This window comes from Notechis scutatus, chromosome 2 (assembly GCF_049901735.1).
Source record: "Notechis scutatus isolate UNSWTSFEM ecotype Mainland chromosome 2, rNotScu1.2, whole genome shotgun sequence".
In the NCBI taxonomy this organism is placed as follows: Eukaryota; Metazoa; Chordata; class Lepidosauria; order Squamata; family Elapidae; genus Notechis; species Notechis scutatus.
In genome coordinates, this window is record NC_142010.1 from 167,809,066 (window position 1) to 167,835,277 (window position 26,212).

At 39.4% G+C, this 26,212-nt stretch overlaps 1 protein-coding gene across 1 annotated transcript; it reads left to right on the plus strand.

Annotated features, from left to right (window-relative positions):
- Nucleotides 1–12,029: 12,029 nt before the first annotated feature.
- On the plus strand, nt 12,030–25,859 carry TMEM139 (transmembrane protein 139). Its single transcript, XM_026686194.2, has 3 exons — nt 12,030–12,336; nt 21,620–21,928; nt 23,493–25,859. Exons 2-3 carry the CDS (start codon nt 21,684–21,686, stop codon nt 23,905–23,907), a joined length of 660 nt encoding a protein of 219 aa, XP_026541979.1. The 5' UTR covers nt 12,030–12,336; nt 21,620–21,683; the 3' UTR covers nt 23,908–25,859.
- Nucleotides 25,860–26,212: the final 353 nt, after the last annotated feature.

A 26,212-nucleotide genomic window follows, 5' to 3' on the forward strand; every position in this document is an offset into this window, starting at 1 on the left:
CATTAACCAGCACAAAAGAATTGATAGTCAAACATCCAAAACTAATTTGACAAAGTCAGAAAAGTACATATACACAAAATTTCTTGGGTAAAATATGATATTAAATCAGAATTTGCTAAAAGGCTTGCTTAAGCTACATATCTATGGCAAAAAGTGATTAAAGTTAGCAATCTATATAATACAAACTTGGAATATCAAATAAAATGCAAATACTATATAGCTGCAATTAAGGTTCACTGAATAACATTTAAAATTTATTTGGGGTATATGACTGAATAAAAAGTGTAAAAGGTATTAATTGGGCACAGCAAATAAGCATGAATAGGCACTAATTACACAATCTCATTTCTGTGGAAAGTCCCTTTACACAAAATTGAAGAGCAACAGTAGCCTTCAGAGAACTGAAAGTAATTCAAAATGAATTTCTCTTGTTAATGACAGAGAATGGTTTCTTCCATCTACCATCCCCCAAATTTATTGGGGCTGATGAGGCCGCAGATCCAACATACGATCAGCAATCCTTTGTGTTCTATACAGACATACGTAACCTGCTTCAGACAAAATATTATGAGTATGAAAAGGTGAAGCAATGACACTCTAAAACTACTTTCAAGACAATAAAACCTATCCCTGTTTAAAACAGCAGAAAAATCAAATCCATTCCTGTCAGCATGATTCAGCATATCATGTAAGCATTACAAGGCAACTGAAAAGCAAGAATGCTTTATTTTTTTATTTGACAATTGCTTACAAGATAATAGGTATACGTAAAACATACACTGCTCAAAAAAAATAAAGGGAACACTTAAACAACACAATGTAACTCCAAGTCAATCACACTTCTGTGAAATCAAACTGTCTACTTAGGTAGCAACACTGACTGACAATCAATTTCACATGCTGTTGTGCAAATGGAATAGACAACAGGTGGAAAGCAGAGGCAGTTGGCAAGACATCCCCAATAAAGGAGTGGTTCTGCAGGTGGTGACCACAGACCACTTCTCAGTTCCTATGCTTTCTGGCTGATGGTTTGGTCGCTTTTGAATGCTGGCGGTGCTTTCACTCTAGTGGTAACATGAGACGGAGGCTACAACCCACACAAGTGGCTCAGGTAGTGCAGCTCATACAGGATGGCACATCAATGCGAGCTGTGGCAAGAAGGTTTGCTGAGTCTGTCAGCGTAGTATCCAGAGCATGGAGGCACTACCAGGAGATGGGCCAGTACATCAGGAGACGTGGAGGAGGCCGTAGGAGGGCAACAACCCAACATCAGGACTGCTACCTCCGCCTTTGTGCAAGGAGGGACAGGAGGAGCACTGCCAGAGCCCTGCAAAATGATCTCCAGCAGACCACAAATGTGCCTGTGGCTGCTCAAACAGTCAGAAACAGACTCCATGAGGGTGGTATGAGGGCCTGACCTCGACAGGTGGGGGTTGTGCTTACAGCCCAACACCGTGCAGGACGTTTGGCATTTGCCAGAGAACACCAAGATTGGCAAATTCGCCACTGGCCCCTGTGCTCTTCACAGATGAAAGCAGGTTCACACTGAGCACATGTGACAGAAGTCACAGGGTCTAGAGACGCTGTGGAGAACATTCTGCTGCCTGCAACATCCTCCAGCATGATCGGTTTGGCAGTGGGTCAGTAATGGTGTGAGGTGGCATTTCTTTAGAGGGCCGCACAGCCCTCCATGTGCTCACCAGAGGTAGCCTGACTGCCTTTTAGGTACCGAGATGAGATCCTCAGACCCCTTGTGAGACCATATGCTGGTGCGGTTGGCCCTGGGTTCCTCCTAATGTAAGACAATGCTAGACCTTATGTGGCTGGAGTGTGTCAGCAGTTCCTGCAAGACGAAGGCATTGATGCTATGGACTGGCCCACCCGTTCCCCAGACCTGAATCCAACTGAGCACATCTGGGACATCATGTCTCGCTCCATCCACCAATGCCACGGTGCACCACAGACTGTCCAGGAGTTGGGGGATGCTTTAGTCCAGGTGTGGGAGGAGATCCCTCAGGAGACCATCTGCCACTTCATCAGGAGCATGCCCAGGCGTTGTAGGGAGGTCATACAGGCACGTGGAGGCCACACACACGACTGAGCCTCATTTTGACTTGTTTTAAGGACATTACATTAAATTGGATCAGCCTGTAGTGTTTTTTTCCACTTTAACTTTGAGTGTAACTCCAAATCCAGACCTCCATGGGTTGCTAAATTTGATTTCCATTGATAATTTTTGTGTGATTTTGTTGTCAGCACATTCAACTAGGTAATGAACAAAGTATTTAATAAGAATATTTCATTCATTCAGATCTAGGATGTCCTATTTTTGTATTCCCTTTATTTTTTTGAGCAGTGTAGTTATGAATACATGGATACATATAAGAAAAATAAAATATATATAAAAGAAACAATAGGACAGGGACGGTAGGCACGTTGGTGCACTTATGCACGCCCCTTACAGACTTCGTAGGAAAGGGGTGAGGTCAATAGTAGACAGTCTAAGATTAAAGTTTTTGGGGTTTGGGGAAAAAAACACAGAGTCAGGTAGAGTATTCCAGACACTGACCACTCTGTTGCTGAAGTCGTATTTCCTGCAATCAAGTTTGGTGCGATTAACCTTGAGTTTGTATCTATTGTTTGCTCTAGTGTTGTTATGGTTGAAGCTGAAGTATTCATTGACTGGTAGGACATTGCAATGTATGATTTTATATACTATACTTAGATCGGACTGAAGGCGGCGTAGTTCTAGTTTTTTTAGGTCTAGAATTTCGAGTCTGATGGCATAAGGTATTCTGCAACGAATAGAGGAGTGGAGAACTCTTCTTGTGAAATATTTCTGGACTTTCTCAACTGTGTTAATATCAGATACGTAATGTGGGTTCCAGACTGATGAACTGTATTCGAGTATTAGTCTAGCAAATGTTTTGTATGCTCTAGTTATTAGTGTAATATTACCAGAGAAAAAGCCACGTAAGATTAGGTTAACAACTCTTAATCCCTTTTTGGCTATGTAGTTACAGTGGACTCTAGCACTGTATGAAAAGAGTTGGTCCTAGAACACTGCCTTGGGGGACACCACTGTTGACAGGTACAGAATTTGATAGGATGCTCCCAATTTTGACCATTTGTTATCGGTTTGACAGGAATGCTTCTATCCAGTTATGCAGGTGTCCAGAGATACTGTAAGATTTTAGTTTTAGGAGTAGTTTGTCTTGTACCACTGAATCAAAGGCTTTACAGAAGTCTATGTAGATTGCGTCTGTTGCTTTGCTCTGATCGAGTTGTGTAGTCCATATGTTTTTGTAAGAGTTGCAGATTACATGATAGTTTTTTCCTGAAACCAAATTATTTATTAGAGAGTAGGTTGTTTGTTTCTAAGCAGAGGATGATGGATTGGCTAATAATTGATTTCATGACTTTACAGGTGACGCAGCATAAAGAGATTGGTCTGTAATTTTCAACTAGGCTGGGGTCTCCCTTTTTGAAGATGGGGATGACCGTGGCTTGTGACCATAGTTTTAGCAAGGAGCTGGTCCTGAAAGATTTTTCAGGCCAGAGAACAAAGAAAGGAAAATCTAAAATTAAGATGTTTCTTCAAATTCAGGCTGTAGAGAGGGGTCTTTGACTGAAATATTCTCCCATTTAGGGAAAAATTAAAATCCTTTTAACTAAAAGCTTTTTCAGATTCAGGCAGATTAAGGCTGTCAACCTTACAGGTAGACCAGATAAGAAATACATATAATACCAGCTAATTTATCAGCTAATTAAGCTACATTAGCAGAATCTTGTAAATTTGAAATTTCAGTTCTTCCACCACCCCCTTTACAGACCCAATTTAGGGAGGGTCCCTCCTGAGCCTCTTGCTCTTCCCACTGTGCAGCTGTGGGCTATGCTACCTCTTATCTTCTTGCTCTATCTCTCAAGGTCATTCCTATGTACATTACAGTGCAATATCTGTTTTCCAGTTAATTACAAACCCTGAGGTATTTCGTATTTTCCATTTGTGGTAACTTTGAACCTCAAAGGAAGAATGAGGAGCCTTAGGGTTGGTTACTGAGCATGTAGACATGAGATCTCTATTACTGGCCTAAAACACTGATAAAGAACATTCCTCTATGGACTTAGGACAGGCAAGGAAGTAGCAGCCTAAGATCTGATGAACTTATGGATGGCCAAATCAGAAATAAAGTTAAAGTCACATACACTAGATATACTTTGTCTATTTGATTTTGGTGCAATCTAACTCCAAAACAAAATAAAAATCACACAATCAATGCTGACCCAGATGGGCAACATAGAACAACATATATAAAACACAGCCAATGAGGGTCTCCATCTTGCCTAGCACAAGGTTTAAGGAAGTAGCAAGGTCTTTAGTGGAAGTGGCACTTCTGTACAAATTGTTTTCTTTATTTATTGTACTTTTGATTTTTCCAGCCAAATACATGAAATTTAGGGAACTATTAAAACCATTTAAATTTTTAAAAGCAAACATGAACATCACAGTGTAATTCCCCTCCCCCCTTTTATCTAGGACTGTTGTTGCAGCTGGTAGTCATTTGGATGATATCATCTCACAAGATGTTGAAGATTAAGTGGTTCCTCGCTACAAAGCAAAACCAGAACCATCCCATTCTGGAATGGATTCCCATGAAACTAGCCCTCCGTTCCTCCAAAACAAATGATTATATCCACAACTTGGTTTTGAAGACTAGCTTAGCAGGACCAGTAAAATGTTTAGCATTACCATTTGCTTCATATACTTATATCAACAGCCATATAAGATAAGAGCTGTACTGTTATCCCTATATTAGCAATGCTAATAGAAACTGAGAAAATTGCAGCTTTTTGAAGACCACTCCGTCCTCAGGGCCAGAGTTAAAAACGGAACCCTAGATTTCTCTGTTTATATCAGCCACTATACTACATCAAGGGCACACGTCCTTCATACCTCCCAAGAATCATTTCTGCCTCCCTGTGTCCTCAGGCCATAATCTGTATTCAGCAGCTGAGTTGACTGATTTCTGGTTCATCCTTGGTGTAACCAAAACAAAAAAAGTGATAACTCTATTGCAACAACAAAGCTGTCTTGCCCTTGTTTTCCATTGGTGGTAACTCTTGTCTCACTAATCTTCTTGTTCTATATAACAAAATGAGTCCGAGTACTAAATTAGAAAGTCATCAAGTAGTTATTTCCAGAGTTTTCCATGACAGGAAATATTATGGTTTGAGACAGAACAAAAATATGTATGACTTTGTTCAGATGGAAGGCATTCAGATTGATCCAGTAGAACTCATTATTAGCCAAGGCTCATAGCCATGAGAGTTCAATTAGCTTTTCTTTAGTTTTTGCCAGGGTAATGGGGACCCTTTGCTTGAATTTACTCTAGGAGATATAATATTTGCGCTGCTATTCTTATCTGTTATCAGCAATTGTTCCCTATTACCTCAGTCCAATAAATTATTTCATATAATTCCTGTTACTTACACACACAAAGATAACAAATAAGGAAACTGGCAATCAAAAATCCATGAAAGAGAAAAGAGAAGAAAGAGAGGGGAAAAAAGAGGGAAGAGAAATTTAGTGGGTCGATAGACTTAATGAGCAACATCTTTTGACATTGTGACATTTTGACATGTGACATTTGAGGTTTTAAAATTAGGTTATCAGACTACTCTGTTTTTACCAGTGTTCCCTGTGAATGAGCATCCAGGTTGGAAGATGAGTCTTCTTTCCATATCCTGCAGTAACTTTCTCTGTCTCTAGTTAATATTCAGAAAGAATTCTGGGGACCACTAAAACCACTTATCTTCTCACATCACATAGATCTGTACGTTCAACAGAAACACCTTTGACTTGCAGGAGACATCTCAAGAAAATTGGCGCGGGATTTTATATAAAGTGATTTTTATGATTCTTAAAATTTAGGCAAAGCATTGGCAGAATTTTAAGGAAAAGGCAAAACATTTTTGGGAAGTGTTGCGAAGATTCTCATTTCTAACTAGATCAAGAGTATGAATAAGGTTCTAGAAGGCATTTTTTTCAGTATTAAGCAAAAAATCAAGAATAAGGGGGCATGTCTTTGAACTGACAGGAGGGAAGTTCAAAAATAATGTTAGAATATATTACCACACAAAAAGAGTAACGGAAGCTTGGAATCAACTTCCAGCAGAGGAAGTTGATCAATTATCAGTTAATGAGGTTAAACATGCTTGGGATAAACAGATGTCTATCATCCAACAAAAATAATAATAAAAAAACAAATAAAATATAACAATAATTAAAAAGGATATTTTTGATCTTTCAAAGTGCACAAAAGAATAGGACCTCAGAGTGGTAGGCCTTCCAGGTCTACAAGCACTTCCACCCAAGAAGCCTTTCTCCACTGTGGAACTGGAGGCTCTCCACCCATCCTTGAATCAACAGAAAGCTATGCTGGCATGAAATTGGCTGTCTCTGTTGCCAGGCTATACCCTGCCTTTATTGCCTCTGTTCCTATTCTGTTTAGTCATCTAACTTTCTATCAAGGGGAAAAACGGCCTAACAGGGTTTGGGACTGTTGATAGACAATGTCAGTAGAAAGAGGAAAGACTTTGATACTGCACAACTAAGGATGACTTAACTCTTTCACCCACACGGGCTGGGGATAAGTTGAAGGTGATGTCATTGTGTATATAGCACAGAATAGATACTGCCGGGACTTGTCTGTGCCGAGGTTAAGTTCAGGTAAGGAAGTAATTCTTGATCTTTGTGTTTCTGTGACTTCCGTTGATTTTATTGCCAGCTGAGCTTCGGTGAACCCAAACTGCAACCAGTCAACCCATTTGCAAGCGTGTAGGGGCATCCGCTTCCTCACAGGAAGAAACTTTGGTCTCTCCTGTTCTGTTGGGTCCTCACCTTCAGCCTTCCCAGGTATTCCATTTGCAGGTGCTTTAAGGAGAAGTTCAAAAGTGAAACCGACTAGTGTCCTGTCAGTTTTCCCCTTGGTTTCCAATGGGAGGAGCAATGTGCTGTCTGTGTTTCCTTCTTTTTTCCACCTTTTTCTTCCTTTGGGTGGAGTGAGGAGTGAAGGAATTTTTGATTACTCCAGGGGATTAGAAATGATGGCAATATGGCACAAGAAATTCCAGAGCTTAAAAACTATGCAATTTATTTTGAGTCCACAGTAGTCTATAATTACCCACTTCATTATTTTGCTGATGCAAAGTTCTGCCATCTCCCTGAGCTTTTTAATACAACAGGAATTATGGCAATGGCCTGACAGCTTCATCCTATTCCAGTCAGTTCTCATACAACAAGTTTTTATACAAAACTTGAATTTACCTATGCACAATTAATAAATCAGGGGACAATCTCTGTAAAGCAGGAGGCATGTTCGCTTATCCATGATTTTCCTGACACTCAATTTTGCAATAATGAGACATAGCAGATGAATGCTGCAAGTATTACTTAAGTGGACATTAACAGATTGCTGCTTTGTTTACTGCTCACTCAACTCAGTTTGATATAATGTATGCTACTTTGTTAGCATCTATTGTGCCTCTCTTCTCATTTTTTGATGTTAGTCAAGGATGTCCATAGGCAAGGTAAAAAAAAAAAAAAAAAAGACAGTGACCACAAACCTATGATCAAAGCCCTGTCCCTCTTTTAAGCTGCATTTTGAGACAAGATCAAAATCTTGTCTCACAATGCATGATTGTAGTCATCATCCTGACTTTTCTAAAATTAGCTTCCTGAAGATAGCCCAGGTGTTATTACTACTTAAGTGTGCTTTTTCCCTCCTAAAATAGTAAAGTAATTTAAAGTAAGATATCGAACAATGATACTGGTGTTAAAACTTCAGGTAGAGAAAGAACTTTATCAACTGAGGAGAAATTTTGAACAAAACAAAAAGAGCATGTAACACAGTGGTGGGATTCAATTTTTTTTTTTTACTACCGGTTCTGTGGGCATGCCTTGGTGAGCATGGCAGGGGAAGGATACTGTAAAATCTCAGTCAGAGGTGGTATTTACCGGTTCTCCGAATTACTAAAAATGTCTGCTACCGGTTCTCCAGAACCGGTCAGAACCTGCTGAATACCCGCCACCTCTGATATAACATCATGCATGCTGCTGAAGTGATTTTTGTGGACAATTGGAAAAAAAAATGCTGAGAAAATATCCACAAACTTTTTAGGAGGAACCAGTAAAGTGCTACAAAGTCTATTAGGAAAGGTCATAAGGGGGGAGATGGGACATCTATGAAGAGTTTGGATTGATGATCAAAGAGGAGACTGAGGTAAGATTTTGCTTGATAAAAGAGAACTTATTAGCAATATATGAAGACTTCAGAGAAAAAGCTGAAAATCCTGAAGACATGTTTCCCTCAACTGTATAAGTACTATATTGGGATTCTTTATTCTTAACAGATTCTTAACAGATAATCAGAGTTGGAAGGGACCTTATAGGTCATCTAGTCCAACCGTCCACCCAAGTGGGAGACCCTACACCATTTCTGACAAATGGCAGTCCAATATCTTCTTGAAAGTCTCAAGTAATGGCGCTCCCACAACTTCCAAGGGCAAGCTATTCCGTTGGTTGATTGTTCTCACTGTCAGAAAGTTTCTCCTTATTTCCAGATTAAATCTCTCTTTGTTCAGTTTCCATCCATTATTCCTTGTCTGGCCTTCTGGTGTTTTAGAAAATAGGTTGACCCCTTCCTCCCTGTGGCAGCCCCTCAAATATTGGAAGACTGCTATCATGTCTCTTCTGATCCTTCTCTTCACTAGACTAGCCATGCCCAGTTCCTGCAACCGTTCTTCATATGTTTTAGTCTCCAGTCCCCTAATCATCCTGGTTGCTCTTCTCTGTAGTTTTTCTAGCGTCTCAACATCTTTTTTATAATACTTTGCAAAAATATTTTTATTTTTGAGTGTCTGCTTCTAATCCTATTCTTCCCCAAAAATCATATTATTCATTTGAGTGATTTTGTATCACACAAAATTCTTTAGCAACATAGCTTTTGTAGTACATAAGAGCTGACGGTTCAAACATTTGAGAATTTGACACACTGCATCAGATAAATACATCTCTGGGACCCTGTCTGGGACCTAGTGATTTATTCCACTTCCTTTTTGTGTAGAGGTGAAGGGTGTATTGTTGCTCCTGGGCCAGCAGTAGCATGGATACTGAATGAATAACTTTTTCCAGCTAAGCTTTTATTGTACATTTAGTGCTTGGCACTTGGTGTCATCAGTATTCTGAATTCAGCAGGGTAATTGGCAAATTGCTTCCAACTACTTTGGAAGGGTTGAGTGATGTGTCAAAGTGTCCTACATGTCCTTGAAGCCTCATTTCAACTAATTCACTAGATTATTGGTCAACCAGGTATTATTCACATGCCACAGAGTTTGTGCAAGGTTTCTGCTTAATTGACAACCACAACCAAGTTATTTCCTCCATGTTTCGTTACAGGACTAGTAGCTGACTCTAAGTGGCAATAGAACTGTAGCCTCCACTTGAGGGCAGAGTTTAGGTTAGGAAGAACAGGGTCAAGCCAAGTAGAACACTCCCAGCTCAGTCCTGTGACTTTTGCTATCATTTACCACCAATCCAAGGCAACTATCTTAAAATGCTGTATTAATTAATTAGAATCTTACTTTTCAGAATAACAACGGCTCACAACCAATATCTCCATTGTTATATATACTTTATATCAGTGGTCCCCAACCATCGGGCCCCGGACCGGTACCGGTCCGTGGACCATTTTGTACCGGGCCGCCTAGTTTGCTTGGGCGCTGCCATCTTGTTTCGATGGCGCTTGAGAAAGTGCTTCCGGGTGAGCTTGTCGGTCGTCGGTTGGCATTTGGGTGCTGAAGGTATCCTCGTGCCTTAGTTTCGTTGAAGTGGGGGGGCTTCGAACGAAGAGCCGTCCTGATGGCGGTGGAGTCTCGCGTTACTCAGGAGGAGATTAAGAAAGAGCCCGAAAAGCCCATCGACCGCGAGAAGGTACAAAGGAGGAGTTGAAGGCGGTGGGGAGAAGCGGGGGATGGCTGGCTGCCTGGTCGCTCGGCTCGCCTTGCCTTGGTCGTGCGTGCTGATGCCGGTACCGGTCCGTGGATCATTTTGTGATGCCGGTACTGGGCCGTGGTACAAAAAAGGTTGGGGGCCACTGCTTTATATCACTGTGTTCGATATTATGTTGTGGTATAAATGACCTTAGAGGACAAGAGGGACAACTGGCATGTAAAAGAACAGGGACATGCTGGGAAGTGTTTCAGAAGAGATTCTTTCAGAAGTTTTTCTAGACAATAGAAGGAAAGGAGGAGAGAAATATTTTCTTGCAAGAGTCTGTTAATGTAACTTTATATAGAGCTAGTACACATGGTTGTACATCTTGTCTGGACTACCTTGCTAAACTAACATATATTTTGTATTATTTTAAAATGTTGTAAGCTGCCTAGAATTGCTATTGCGAGCTGGATGCCATGTCAAGTTGAAGATTGAAGAAATGAACAAATAATGGAAAGTGTACATAAAGAGACAACAAATATTTAAAAACAAGCAAGAAACTTTTATCATCTTTCCTATAAGACAATTTATAGAGCAGTTGATAATTGTTCTAAACTTCCTCCCTTTTAATTGGCAGAGTGAGCTCATTGAAATTCCAGATTGCCCTGGGCTTTTGATTGAGGGGTGATTTCAAATGCTTGCAATATATCCATGGTCACATTTTTTCTGATATCTAGCTTCCAACTTTTTGTTAGATGTTCTGTTAAATGATCTGGGCTACGAATGCCCTGGATATGTGTGTATGCTTCATCCCAGATTAGGTAAGCAAAGCAGGTAACAATGCTTTCTGTCAGTATGAAGAGACCTCCAAACACAACGCAGCTGTACACAGAAATATTGTTTAACTGGACTAACATCTGATTGCAGATTTCTGGGACACAGATGGAATCATACCTGGAATATGTGTTGAATGCAAATCAGTACAAAGGTATATAAAAATAGAAATCCAGGTGGCTCCAGCCCCTGAAGAATTATAACAACATCATGCCACAGTTGCAAAGACAGAATTATAGTTCTTCCTTCATTTTATATCTTGAAATCTTAACTGAGAGACAATTTTGGAAGCCACAATCTGGTTGGGAGATTAGCAAGAAACCCCCCCCTCCAAATTCTCCTAGAACAAGGGTCTTCAAACTTGGCAAGTTTAAGACTTGTGAACTTTAACTCCCAGGATTCCTGAGCAAACATGACTGGAGGAGGAATTCTGGGAGTGCTGTCAAGTTTGAAGACCTCTGTTTTAGAAGATGGGAATTTAGCTTTACCTGATGGTTCCTCTTTCAACCAGTTATTTCCAATTCTCACATAAGTGCCAAGTTTCAGTCCCTATCACAGGTATGGAGGAGAAGTAGAATAACAATTTTGCCATGGATGGAGAGGAAGTGATTTTGGTCTTTTGATGTAAATCATTGATTCCTAAAGATAAAACATTTGGACCTCTCTGAATTATGGCATGGTGTTTCTTTCTTAATGGAAGCCCCTCAGAAAACCAGGGCTCAGGAATCTTTGCTGTAAGCTTAATTCCTCTGTTTGAGCAAGACTTCTGAGAATCTTCAGACTCTTGTTGATGTTTCCACTAGGCAGTTGTAACTTTACAGAATTGTTGAGCACCTGCCCTCTCATTTTTTTCTAAACTTGTATTCATCAGGTGGGTACTCTTAATTACAGACACCTCCCTTGCCTGGGAAGCTAATTGGGCTGCTACTAGTTCAATAGTACAAAAGCTAGGGTGGAAACAGCACCTGGCAAGCAATCGGAATACCTTGTGTATATCTTTATAGCTCTCATAAACAGTTTAATGAAGAACAGGCTATGGAGTTAAAGGCTAGGCCAAAGCCTCACCCTGTGGAGGGAGGTGTCCCTGAAGCCTTTTTACAGAAGAATGAGAGATTAACCCCCGATAGGGGAAGGAGGGTAAGAGGCAAACCTCATACATATTCCCTCCCTCTCTCCTCCCTTTACACCGCCCTTTTCCTTCACTAGCTTCCTGATCATTTGAGTAGCTTAGCCTGAAAGACAGCAAAGAAAAGTGAAGAACATTGATAGAAGCTGAAAGAAGACAGCTTTATTTGAGAGGGGGGGAAATCTAACAAAGCTGAAGAGTGAGAATTTGCAATTATGTCTTTGCTCTGACTTTCTGAAATAGTGGTGAAGACAGGAAGTGTGAGGAGTTGTTGGAGTTGCTTTAGCTGGAGACAGTGGCAAAGGAGTTACTACAGCTAGCTGGAGATGACAGCAGGAGTCAAGAGCACATGGCTGGATCAGCCATAGGATCTCCATGCCTGGTAAGTATCCATAGCTTTGGCAAAGAGGACTGTAGAGAGATAAGGGCTGAGTATGTAAATACATTAAGTATGAGTTTCCTGTAGCTATATGAAAAGACACACACACACACACACACACACACACACTGGTACTGTTGGAGAATGGTTGACAAGCATAAAAGCAGATCAGAATATGTCCCAAAGGTGCTTTTCAAAAGGCAACGGAATTTTCTTGGTTATTTTTTTCCCTTGAAAATGTTTTGCTTATCATCCAAGAAGCTTCTTCAGTTTTGAGATCAAAGTATCTTTTTCACAAAATTTACTGACGTGCTGACAATGCAGTCCTATTCACGTTTCTTCAGAGTTTACTATGTTCATGAATCTTAATCCCTGGTACTTTTGTTATAACAGAGTTATAACAACAAAATATTGTTAAAAAACTTAAGAGAACTTCAATCTGAAACTTGTAAATATCACTTGTTATATTTAGATATATAACATTCAGATACATTAACATTGGTATCACCCTAGTCTGTTTTCATAACTGTTCTAACATTTCTTAACTTTTTACAAGGACATTGCAAAATTTACATCATGAGACTCTGAGTTGTCATTTACTCAAATATGGTAAGGTCGGCACTACTCATAATGTAGAAATGGTTTGAATGGTGAAGTCTAAATTAACCTCTTTGATTAGAGAAAAAAACCAGTATAAACATTATGGCTGAAAACAAACCCCTTATAAACTTTTTACATGAAACAGAAAAATGCAGTTTTATTTTGTAGTTTTGATTATTAGAAAAAAAAAGCTGGACAATAGAAAGTTAGGGACTGGAATTTGGAGGGGAACAGTTGAGGCTACTGTAGTGATATTGCTGGAGATTAAGGCATTGGGATTGCTATTTTTTTCAGTTTAGAGACAAAGTTTGTGTTAGTTTCTTTAAAACATTCCCTAACATTCCGTTTTTTCATTGATTTGTTGAGGAAATTTGACTGCACAATTTGTAGCTTTTTTGTCATCAGAAAATATGAGAAAATGTTGTAATAGTATTTAGTTTGAAATCAGAAGCAGCATTTACTTTGATTTTTCTTTTCTTTTTGCACATTTTATTTTTTTCTTCCGGCTGTTCTTTTTCTGTTTAAGATTTCAAAATTCATATTAACCTTTTTATTATATAAAGGTTATATTATTATAAAGTTTATAACTCTAGGAAGGAATTGTTACTTATCTTCCATGAGCCACAGATAATTCCTAATTAGTTTTGGGGGAAGGGCTTCTAGAAATTGTGCAGTCGAATTTCCTCAACAAATCACTGAAAAAACAGAATGTTAGGGAATGTTTTAAAAAACCCCACAAACATTGTCTCTAAACTGAAAAAAAACCCCACCATAACAATCCCAGTGCCTTAATGTCCAGCAGTATCACTACAGTAGCCTCAACTGTTCCCCTCCAAATTCTAGTCCCTAACTAGCAGTGCTTCCTGCTCACATATTTATTCATATAAATTCAGAACAACTTTGTGAGACAGGTTAGGCCAAGAAATTGTTCAACTGGACGTAGGTCACAGTAAGCTTTAATGGGCAAGGAGAGAGTTATGCCAGGTTTCTTGATTCCTAGTCTAATGTTAGCCAGCACTTCATGACAAACCATACCACATAATCCTGCTCATCATAGACATGCTTGTTTTCATGAAAAATTGTTTTAGAAAGTTGTATGTTTCATACCATCCATGACCACATTTTATTCTAGACAGCCGTAGCCTAAAATGAAGAACCTGAAGGCATCTAGAAGTCCATAGCAGGTGTATTCAACCCGTGCCCTGCAGGCCACATGCGGCCCTAGACAGCTAAACTAATAATGTATTTATATAGATTGATTATATTATATATTTTATTTGTGGCCCAAGATAATTTATCTTTACTCAATGTGGCCCAGGGAAGTCAAAAGGTCGATAGTCTCTTTCAAGAAACAAGTGAGTTAAAAAAAAAATTCCCCTCAGAATTCTTAGTTACTCTCTATATAATTATCTGCTCCATTCTATGATATTTAGGATTGCAGCAAGGTTTAATATTTGAAACTGTATGCGTATGTGAATGGCATGCATACTTCATTGTACTATATGTACATTGTTCTGCTTCTTGGCACCTGTGTGGATGGAAGTAAAGACTACAGTAATTCACAGATAGTTCATTTGTTCGAGTCATTATGCAACTCCTGCTATCTCTCCCTTTCCACTCCCAGTTTTCGGTCTTATTTTCTTTTCTTTTTTCCTCCCTCCCTTTCTAATTTGGGGTTTCATAAGCACCTTCTGACTCTGAAGAGTGGAATTTTCCTGCCCTTTTGCTGTCAGCAGATGTGAGCTTAAGTACACAAGGCAATCTCTGTGTGTGATTTAACCCCCAAGAAATGTGACTCCAGCATTAAAGCTGTTATCGTTGCAAATGGGAGAATAAGAGTAGAGCTTCCATCAATTGGAATTTCCTTCAGGCCAAAAAAGGACAACGTGCAAGTGGCACCGAATACCTTAAGAATATTTTCCTTCTGAACTTTTTGCTTTAAGGACTATGCCCCTAACAGGCAGTAGAGGGCCTGTTTGCTCCATTCATGATAAAGCCTGGCTTCGTATCTCAATAACCCAGATCCATATTAGGCTATTTCACTTCTAAGGTAAAAAGGCAGTTACTTCAGGCCAGGTAAACTTCTAAGCATTTCTATCTACAGAGGTCATTCTTAATCCTGTGTCAGATGGCAGTAGGTGATGGAATTCATTTGTGGTGTATGTTTTGATGTGTTGTTGGAGCTGATCCGTGCTTGCAGTCCTCATCCTGCTCAGACAAATTTCATCTCTTCCAATTCATTGCTCCAAGATTTTTCTTCATCTTATCTCTAGCCTTGTGTTGTCCTTTAACATAGTAGAATAAAAATACCCCACCCCCCTTAAATTGATTTTATCCTGCTCAGATTCAAGGCAAGCAAAATGTGTGACATTGTGCCATCTGTTATCCTGAGTTGTAGACATAAGAAGAGCCATGTTCAGTGAGTATTTGGCATGGCCATTAGCGCCCCCGCTCCCGAATTCACTTCTCTGCTGGTGTTTGCTCTCCCCATTTGTTTTTTCTCATGCCACTATCTCTCTTTGTTTTTAAAACCAGTTTATCGTCAGACTTCCAACAAGGGAGGTTTACTGAGATCATATCCCCAGTATTTGATCTGACCAAGAAAGGGGGGGTATTTATTCAGGACCAGATTAGCACTATGCTAGAAGCAGTGTTTTTGTTTTCAAGTATGGGATTGTCACTTTTTTCTCAAAATAAGATCCTGAAAATCACAAGAAACCTCAAACCGGGCCTTTGTTGGTCATTGGTTGGTTTTACTCACCTTACACAGCAGCTAGTCAGATTTAGTTAGCCCTTTTTAGAGGACATAATTAGTTGTTCAGTCATAGTAGAACGTGCCTTCTAGAATGTGCAATTATTTCTATTCTAATGTTTCTCTGTTCAAAATTTCATATTTTAACTTGGGAGATGTATAGATGGGATGTGACAGGAGGGACAGACTAGGGTAGAAAGGAATCCCCAAACCAAGCCCACCCCATTCATGCTGCAGTGCCCTGATTGGTGCTGATTTTTCCCACTGCCTGGTGATTTTCTGAAGGAAGATAACAATTTAACCAGAGAAGACTAACCACTGATTTTAATGACGACATATGTGCAAATCCCTATGACACAACTTGACAGTGACATAGAACAGATGCAAAAGAGACAAAAATGGAATTGGTGATAGGCATAATCAAAGTTTATGGTGACATTGTGCTTTGTCTCCAACACAAGGAATAAATAGCACGTAATAGCAGAGAAAGGCCCACAGTTATTTAGGGATCATTGAATCTCATTTGCTTCTGGGTAACTGAACAAATCTTTGCTAGCTTTCCCTGTCTTCAATAAAACTCATAGCTTTTCTAAGACATTCCAGTAATTTCTTGGATTCTATTCATCCATCCAATTTGTCATGTTCCTCTCCCATTTCCCTCAATCTTGCCAAGCACTGAATTGGCTGCTGGCCTGAGTCCACAGCTTTTGTAGAATACATGACAAGTGCTACCTTGTCTCCCGTCCCACCTTGTCCTTGGCACCACGAGGAAGTGGACTATCAGCTCTTTGATCCAAATGCTGGAGGTGATTTTTGTACTGTTTACATGTAAAGACACCAGAGGACCAGGCACTGAGAAGCACTAGGACTTTGGGCAGGTGCTTAGGAAGGATTGTGGTGATTATTTTTTTCAGGCTGGAAATGTCCAATTTAGGGTATGTCTGTTTTCTCTCCGAGTGTGACATAGTAGAGACAACAATATCCTTCTCAGGTGATGCCAGTTTGCAGTTGTCAGTGTGGGATGAAATCAGGGTTTTGAATTATAGTATGTTGATTGATGTGATTGATTACATTAAGTTCCATTCCATGCATGGGTAGAGGTGAATTAAGGTTTCTGACATGCTAGCTGGTTAGAGAGTAGATAGCTTGAATCTTACTTCAACCCTGGGGAGAACTGTCAGTTTTGGGGATGATTGATTCAATGGGGGCGAGGGATAGGAGGTTGCTATTTGCTGGTGATGGACAGAGGGAGATATGGCAGGAGACAAGGTATGGTCAGTCTTAGGGAAAGTGTACTCAGTTTGTTGTACCAATTCTGCTTTTTAGACTCCTGGCTCAACTCCAGTGCTGGCCACTGATTTTTCAATGGTCCTTAATGCCATATTGCTCTGTAATAAGCCATTCCTTCATTCAGGAGCCATTCCTTCATTATTACCTAGCATATCTTACCAAGGCATGGATAGGCATCTTTGTGTACATTTCTGACTTCGGATTATTTGAGGCATCTGTCAGGTAATATCGCTTGGATTAGTCCTTGGTGGACTCCAGCTTGACACAGTTATCTGAGAAGAGTTTGTGCTTGTTCATCTCAAGGAAGTTGGTTGACCTGTGAGAGCAGCCATTGGACCTGCCTCTCCTGATTAGTCAAAGCCAAAGCTCCAAGCAGTGAGTGAGGGAGTAGTTTCATCTGAGCTTAAGACACAAGGACTGTTTTTTCCCAAACGCCATCACTCTGCTAAACAAATAGTACCCTCAACACTGTCCAACTATTTACAAAGTCTGCATTACTATTACTATTAATCTTCTCCTTATCGCCCATCCCCTCCCACTTGTGATTGTATGACTGTAACTTTGTCGCTTGTATCCTTACAATTTATACTGACAGTTTTCTAGTATGATTTGATTGCTTATTGCACCCTATGATTATTAAGTGTTGTACCTGATGATTCTTGACTCTTGATGAATGTACACTGAAAGCATTTGTACCAAGACAAATTCCTTGTGTGTCCAATCACACTTGGCCAATAAAGAATTCTATTCTATTCTATTCCTAAGGAGGCAGTGGTCTATCTTCTTCTCAAGTAGCCACAAGGTTGGACAATTTCTTACCCATCTTCAACCTTCTCTTTTTGGTTGGTGCTTCAACTTCAAAGATCTATGGAAGAAAACTATCTAGATCTCTTCTCATTGGACTTCAGACTTGGGCAAGTAATGAGACCCATAGTCAGAGGGTAGTCATGAGTGGGACCTCTCAATCCAAGAATAGGCACAGTTGAAGTTGTGCAAAAGATGAAGTTGTGCAAAAGATGAAGTTGTGCAAAAGCCTGAGTCACAGCTACCACCTGCTCTTCATATAGGAATTGTGAATCCTATGTGCATGTGTAAAGCAAGCAATTTTTCTTTCAGTGCTGGCACCCTCAATCTTTCAGCTCTGGTCAAATTACATTGTCACTTCCACTGGAGGTAGTGGGTGGGGAGAGAGAGAGAGAGAATGAGAGAGAGAGAGAGAGAGAGAGAGAGAGAGAGAGAGAGAGAGAGAGAGAGATGTTTTGCCTCCTTGAGTTATTTGTAAAAATAATAAAAGCAAGATGTAAATAAAATAAAATAATAAAATAAAACATGCTATTCATTTTTATCCCCAAACAATCTGAGTAAACTTTCGTCATCACTTAGTCTATTCCAGACTACATTTTGAAATAAATCATGCTACAATTATATTTCTTGCATAAATGATTAAGTCTTTCGCAAACAGAATCCTTGGCAACTTTTTGACTCAGCAGGTACTGAATAAGGTTCTTTCTGAGTCAGTGTCTTTCTTCATCCTCCACAGTCCCCTGATTCATGTAATTCATCTCCTAATGCAATGCTCTGATGGATGGTTTCTATTCTCATTTTGGGTAAAATCATATTTTTTTTTTGACTTAAGGTTACACACTTTCTTTTTCCCTGAGCAATCACACTTCCCAGGTGAGAACTTTATGTTAATAAAACTCTGGAGTGTAAGCGAATACACATAACTAGGTCCTATTGGCATCTTATTTACAAGTATACAAGCTGCAAATGCTGAAAGCAAATAAAGAGCAGACTAACTACTGCAACTGCTGCCTTAGATCACAACAGAATTTCTACATCACAAAATGATTTCATTTCCAGCGAGTTCCAAGACCTTTGTCTACATAACCCTATGTTCAGAGCTACTGTGATATTTTTTTTCAGGCTGTTGAACCAGCTGAAGTTGAGAGACAGTTCTCAACAATCTCAACAAATAAATTCTCTGTCTTACATATTGGCAAAAAAATATATCAGAAAATAAAATACAAGCTGAATAGTCAAGACCTTGTTGATGAACCAAATTCTGTCAAGGACCTTGGAGTACTTATCTCTAATGATCTAAGTGCTAGAGCCCACTGTAACTACATAGCCAAAAAGACATTAAGAGTTGTTAACCTAATCCTACATAGCTTTTTCTCTGGTAATATCACACTACTAACTAGAGCATATAAAACATTTGCTAGACCAATACTTGAATACAGCTCATCAGTCTGGAACCCACATTACGTATCTGATATTAACACAGTTGAGAAAGTCCAGAAATATTTCACAAGAAGTGTTCTCTACTCCTCTACTCATTGCAGAATACCTTATGCCACCAAACTCGAAATTCTAGACCTAGAAAACCTAGAATTATGCCACCTTCGGTCCTATCTAAATATAGTATATTAAAGCATACATTGCAATGTCCTACCTGTCAATGAATACTTCAGCTTCAACCATAACAATACAAGAACACACCATAGATACAAACTCAAGGTTAACCACACCAAACTTGATTGTAGGAAATACGACTTCAGCAACAGAGTGGTCTATGTCTAGAATACTTTACCTGACTCTGTGGTTTCTTCCCCAAACCCCAAAAACTTTAACCTTAGACTGTCTACTATTGACCTCACCCCTTTCCTAAGAGGTCTGTAGGGGGTGTGCATTAGTGCACCAATGTGCCTACCGTCCCTGTCCTATTGTTTCTTTTTATTTTTCTTATATGTATCCTTTTCATGTATTCATAACTATGTTTATACTTATACCTATTATCTTGTAAGCCATTGACAAATCAAATCAAATCAAATCAAATCAAATAAATAAATACATAAATAAATACATAAATAAAGTTAAAAGCGTAAGGCTGGAAGCAGGGATACATTGAGTGCTAGTCTGGCCTTAGGCACCAAATTGGGTAAATGACTTTGGATCAGTTTCTCTTGCTCCCTCAACTCTAGGAAGATGCCAAGAACAAACCCCATCTGAAAATCTTAGGAGGACAACAAATTTGTAGTAGTTAAGATGCTGGCCTAGAAGCCAGGAAACTGGGATTTCTAGTCCTATGTTTACCTTTTGAGTTGTATATAAAAAAAACAGATTTAAAAAATTAACCTTTAGGCTAATTTTACTATAGTAATTTTACGATAGTCCAGGCAGTCCCCAGGAGTCCTCAATGAGTTGAAGGCACACATATACAAGCTTCCCCACACCCCAACCTAGCTGAAGAGTGTGACTTTTCAAGGACATAGAGTATTTCCAGGTATATAAAAACCATTTGCAAGTCATCTGTATTCTCCTCTAACATCTTCATTTACTTGGTATTTGCTTTAGAGTACTTGCTGAGCAAGTACTCTAAGGAAGGCTAGTCAACCAAGCATGCATGACTACATTTTGGAGTTTGAGTGGTTAAGTGGGCTGGAAATGTTATATTCTTGTGTCTTTTATTCTGTTACATTTTATTAAATGTTGTCCTTACTATAAGAAGAAAAACCTATTTTCTCTTGTTTTGCTTTTTCCTTTCCTTTCATCCATTCATTTATTATATTTCTGTACTTATGGCCAACTTAGATTTTAGCAAAGTATAATTCTTCCTGCCTGTTTTTTCCTCTTCCTTCCTCCTCTACCCTTGAGTCTACGGTATCTCCCTGTTTTTCTGTTGTTATTCTAAAAAATCCTTGACATTACTGGATCCTTACCCTAGTATTTAAAAGATTACATCTCCCATACAGAGCTCAGTAACCATTGACTTTTACCAGAATATATGCATTGTTGAATTTCTTCCTGGTTATACTAAGTAGGGATTGTTAAGTGTTTACAAATGAGAAGTACTGTGAATGGTTGTGTCTAGCACCCTCCTTAACCGCTTAATGTTTTGAAATGCATTGAGTTATGCATATCACCCTGTTTTGGTGGATGCCATTTCAACTGTTGGAGACTGCAGTGCCGACTAATGATACTACCATCTTTTCAGAAATATGGTAGCTAAGTTCATAGTCTAGCCTACATTACTTGAATCTGTGTTTCTTGTCAATCTGCCATACAAGTATCTTTGACTTACGACTGTTTGCTTAACAACCATTCAAAGTTATGATGGAGTTCAAAAAAATTACTTAAGGTTACTGTCTTCAAAGTTATGGCTACTGCATCATTCTCACAGTCATGTGCTTGCATTTCGGGTGCTTGGCAACTAGCTCTCATTTACAATTGGTTGCAGCGTCCCACAATCAAGTGATCACATTTTGTGATGCTTTTTGTTTTTGTTTTCCTGGCAAACCCCCCCTCCCCCCGCACTTTGAATAATCTGGAATTGGATTTATGACCAGGTGATTCACTTAATGACCACATGATTCTCTTAACAGCCATTGTAAAAAATGTTTGTAAAAGTGTCTGATCATGTGGTGGCTCGACTTGTGAATGCAACAACTTACCACCAAAATTCTGGTCTCAATTGTGGTCGGAAATCAAGGACTACCTGTATGCTTCTATAGCACTTTGAGCTGCACAAACCATATGTTCGTCACATCATCAGGCGCTAGCATTTCATGTAATGAATATTTTCGGTCCTATGGATAAACAGGCATGTGTTATTCTGTGCACTATGTTTCCTCTCTTTCACAGGCGTCCATACTACCAGCTGCTTTGCCTTGTCCTGTCAACAACTGTTACTCCCACTTGTGTTGCCATGTTGTCAGCATCACACTGGAAGGGTCTCCGTCATACCCTGCTGGTGCTGTTCTCAGCCACCCTTCTCATTGGCATAACCATGCTGGCCATTTCCTCTGAAGTCAATCCTATTGGGGTTTTCTTTCTTGTAGCAGGGGGCTTGTGTTTGGTTGGCTACCTCATTAGTGTGGCAGCCGAACATTGTCTGACACATCAGAATGCAGAAGAGGCCCAGGCAGCCCCAAGAAGACAAAACCACAATGGGTAAGACCACGTAGTTGTGCTAATTTCCACGTATCTTAATCACAGGATGTTTGCATCCCTTTCTGACACCAGTTTAAGGGAAACTGGCATATACCAAGGAGTTTTCTAGTTTAGAAACCTAATTCCAGTGATGAGTGCTCAAGCATGTTGGGATATGTATAAGGAAAGACATGAAGACATTAACCCTTCACTGTTATGTATCTACATCATAATGTTTCTTCATATAGCCATTGAGGGCTGACATGCACGCCTGCATTTTTATTCATTCATTCTGTAGTAAAATCGGACTCAAGGCAGCTACTCTGATGCTGCTAGAGAGTTTAATTCATAACCTGCCTTTCTCCAGAGGGATTGAAAATGCAGTTCCTAGAATTCTAAGCCAATTTCATAGAGGACGGGCTGACTGGGAATTCGGTTCTGTAATCCCAACACCTCTGAAAAGCGATCCATGAGATAAGACTGAACTGCAGGTAGTCCTTGACTTATGACAGTTTGTTTAGTGACCATTCAAAGTTGTAACTTTGACACTGAAAAAAATGAATCATGGTCATCATAATGACACTTAGGACAGTTGCCTATACAGACGCTTGGCAACTGACTCATATTTATGATGGTTGCAGCCGTCCTGGGGTCCTGTGATCACCTTTTGCGTCCTTCTTGACAAGCAAAGTCAATGGAGAAGCTGGGTTCATTTAAGAATCGCGTTACTGACTTAACAACTGCAGTGGTTCACTTAACAACTGTGTCAAGAAAGGTTGTAAAATGGGGCAAAACTCTTTTGACCATTGCTCAAAACATATTTTTTTTAGTAATGATCATCTGATGTTCTATGATCATCTGGGGAAGCTGTGTGGTAGCCAGAATTAGGGGTTTCTCCGTTGTAGCGAGGGGAATGCAAGTAGACCCCTGGGCTGTGTTTTAAATGACTATCCAGCAAAGTAAGTGTGTTTCAGGTCCCTTCCACAGAAAACATTCTCACTAGTGGAACCGGAAAGCATAATTTCTGTTACAGTGCTTACTCTTTGGAACAATATAGTCTCTGAAATTTGGATAGTATTGACTGTAGGGTGGCTTTCCATAAGATTTTTAAAAAGCCATTATCTCCCCTGCCCCCCCGGGGTTGGGCCAGAATGTGGGATAAGCTCTTCTGTAATGGTTTTGGATTACACTAAGCTGTGGACATGGTCTCAGTTATGCTCTACCACAATGTGTCTAAGCATTTTGTGGTTTGTTATGCTTTCATCCATATGTAAGTCACTTAATCTACCAGAAGAATCCTAGATTACTGTCAGTGCTTATTTATTTCAGTGATAGTTCTGAAGTTGAAATGTATAGCATAATTTACAGAAAAGGAAAAGATTTTTGCATTCTTGCAGAGTAATAATTAAATGGGATATAGAATGCAATTATGGGGATTAAGTAGAAATTAGTCACAATGAGCCCAGTTGCTTGAAATGATTTAGAATTTTGCTCGTGTCTCATTAAAAAAAATAGTTAACTGTTTCTCATGGAACCAGGAAGCAGTTATTTTGAACTTTCCTCCCGTTTTTTTTTTTTAATACAGAGACAACACAACCTATGAAGCACCAACATATGAGGAAGTGGTGGCTACTGGCTACTTGTCAGATTCAGCGCCCACAATTTGGACCATTACATCTAGTCCTGGAATAACCCAAGGAGAACCCCCTCCCTATAGTGTGGTTATTGAGCCTCCTGCCCGTGGAGAGACTGTGGTGGAGGCATTGAGTGTCTCAGTGGAGCCAGGTGTACGGCGGGCCTCCGAAACAGATCTGTACTCGAGGTTGCGCCTCCGACTGGTCCTACCCCCAAGACTGCAACGCTTTGTCTCAGATACTCACGAACTCAAAGGGAGCGAAGAGCGTCTGGAACGCCTGGAGCCTCTCACTCCACCTCCTGCGTATGAGAATGCGAATGTTGACGAAGTCTTTGAAGGATACTTTCAACCTTCAAAACCTTGACTGAAAGGCTGGAGATTGATAAGCAGTGCCAGTATTACCACATTACTTCTTTCGAGCCCATGGTCAGCTTGGTATTGTAGCCTGTGCTACATCTGAAGCAAAGTTTGCTGGCAAGGGGCTTGGCTCTCTTTTATGAAAAAGGCATGCATTGTAGACATGCGGCCATGGTAAGGACTCCTTTGGTTCCTTGGGAGTTTCTTTCAGGGAGTGGGAAGAGGTAGAAAGGTTCTTAAGACATTTCATTTGATATGGTTAGACATTTCCAGAGTCATTCATATGTTCTTAGCATTGAACAGTAGCTTAGGCTGCCTAGGAAGTGGAGAACAAAAGACAGGTTGGCATATCTGGAGGAGCTAGATTGTAGGCACAGATTCTTAATCATTCTGCCTAGCTGATATAAACAGAAGTCTGGAGAGAGGGAAGAATAGGGCAGGGTAGAGAGCCAGTGAAATAAAGATTTTTTTAAAAAAAAGCAGGAAGTTTTTAATTTTTTTAAACTTCAGTTTCACTGATAAACTAGTCTAGATCCAGGAAGGTTTTAAAAGATCTCCCTGGAAAGATTAAAATCAGCCTATAAAATACATTACAATGGTGATGATTCATCTTAAAATTGGTTTCTGTTATTTTCTGTATCATCATACCTGTCATGATAAGTGTTAGCATTTGTATTAGTCTGTGTTTTCTGTTAGGAGTAGGCATTTTATCGAAATATTTATTTCAACATTCTCCTGAATGGAAGCTAACTGTTAACAATGAACATCTTCCTTAAAATCAAGTAGGGACAAGTAGGGGTTCTGTAATGCAGAGGACAGCGCCCAGAGGATGCTACTGAAGTGTCCCCTTTCTCTTATTTATTGAAACCGGGCTCACTTTATGTGAATCACGATGAGTACATGTGGAGTATTTCCTGTTATGAAGATAATGAATCTGGTATGGATCTCTGTCACAACCTTAGAATCTCTCGTGATGAAAATAAGCTTTTATATACAAACAATTCATACAAGCTAGTGCAATATAGTTTCCAAAGAATTGAATTAAATTTTTTTGAACCCGTCTTTGGTGAAGGGGGCTAGTCAATCAGGTTTCACTAATTTTACCTGAAATAGACACAACATCGTAAGTGGTAATTGCTCCACGTAAATATGAAATAAATTAAGCCTCGGTGTCAAATTTAAAATTCAGATTATACTAAGACTGCCACTTTTAAGATTTTCTATCAGAAAAAATCTGAATAATTTCCAAGTATGTTCAAAAGATTCATGCCTGAAAATTATACATCAGCTGCTAAAAGCAGTAGTAATGAGCAATAAATGTTATTTTTATTGATTAAGGTGCAGAAGGATTAATTTTAACATTGTTTTTTAAAATATGCAAAATTGTAAGACAAAGTATGCAAAATACATTTAATAGATTGCTGGATTTTAAAAGCATAAATCCAGCGCTGCCAAGAAATGCCCAAATAAAATAAAACAGTGGATCACAGAAAATCTATTGGCTGATCTCTTGCATCCAGAATAACAAATAATGGAAGATGTTAGTTGAGTAAGTATTTAATATTTCAAGCAATGAAGTTTTAGGAATCCCTTGAAACAGACTAGCTATAGGATTCCTGCATCTATTAAGTCGAAGGATAGTCACAAAAGAATACGGTGCTGGAAATGGAAAACAGACACATTAAAAGATAGTTCTTTCAGACACACTCATTCCAAAATAGAGGAAGACGACTCAGCCCTAATCTTGTAGTCTGAATTAATTCCAGAATGGATAATTGACTATTCATGTGTTTCAGAGTGGACAGAGTGGATGATTGACTGTTCATGAGTTTCATGTGCCCATATAGCACTCCTAACTTTTCTTCATGACCATTATCTTGGGTAAACACACATTCTATACATTACCAAATGCAATGACTTTCAACAGAAGAGAATATATGTAACTCAGGGTTGAATTGTGAAGTCCTTGGTGATCTGAGCTTTTTTTTTTTTACTTCTGAGAACCTACTTGGAGACATTACCAAAAAGGTGTCCCACCAAGCAGTTTTTATCAAGTATTGTGAACATGACTAAGACTTGATTTATGCTGAAGGCATTTGGGTATATTAAGAATATAGTAGTGGCAATGTCCAAAACTTATTTGCCACTTAATAGAAAGACAACAAACAGTTCAGCACCATATCTATAGCGTTTCTGAAGTGAGCACAAGGCAGACACTCTGAAATCTTTCAGATGCAGAGGTATTGTATGTTCTTTTTAAATGTATGATTACTGTTGACTTGCAAGCTTCAGTTGCCACTGCATTTTTTGCC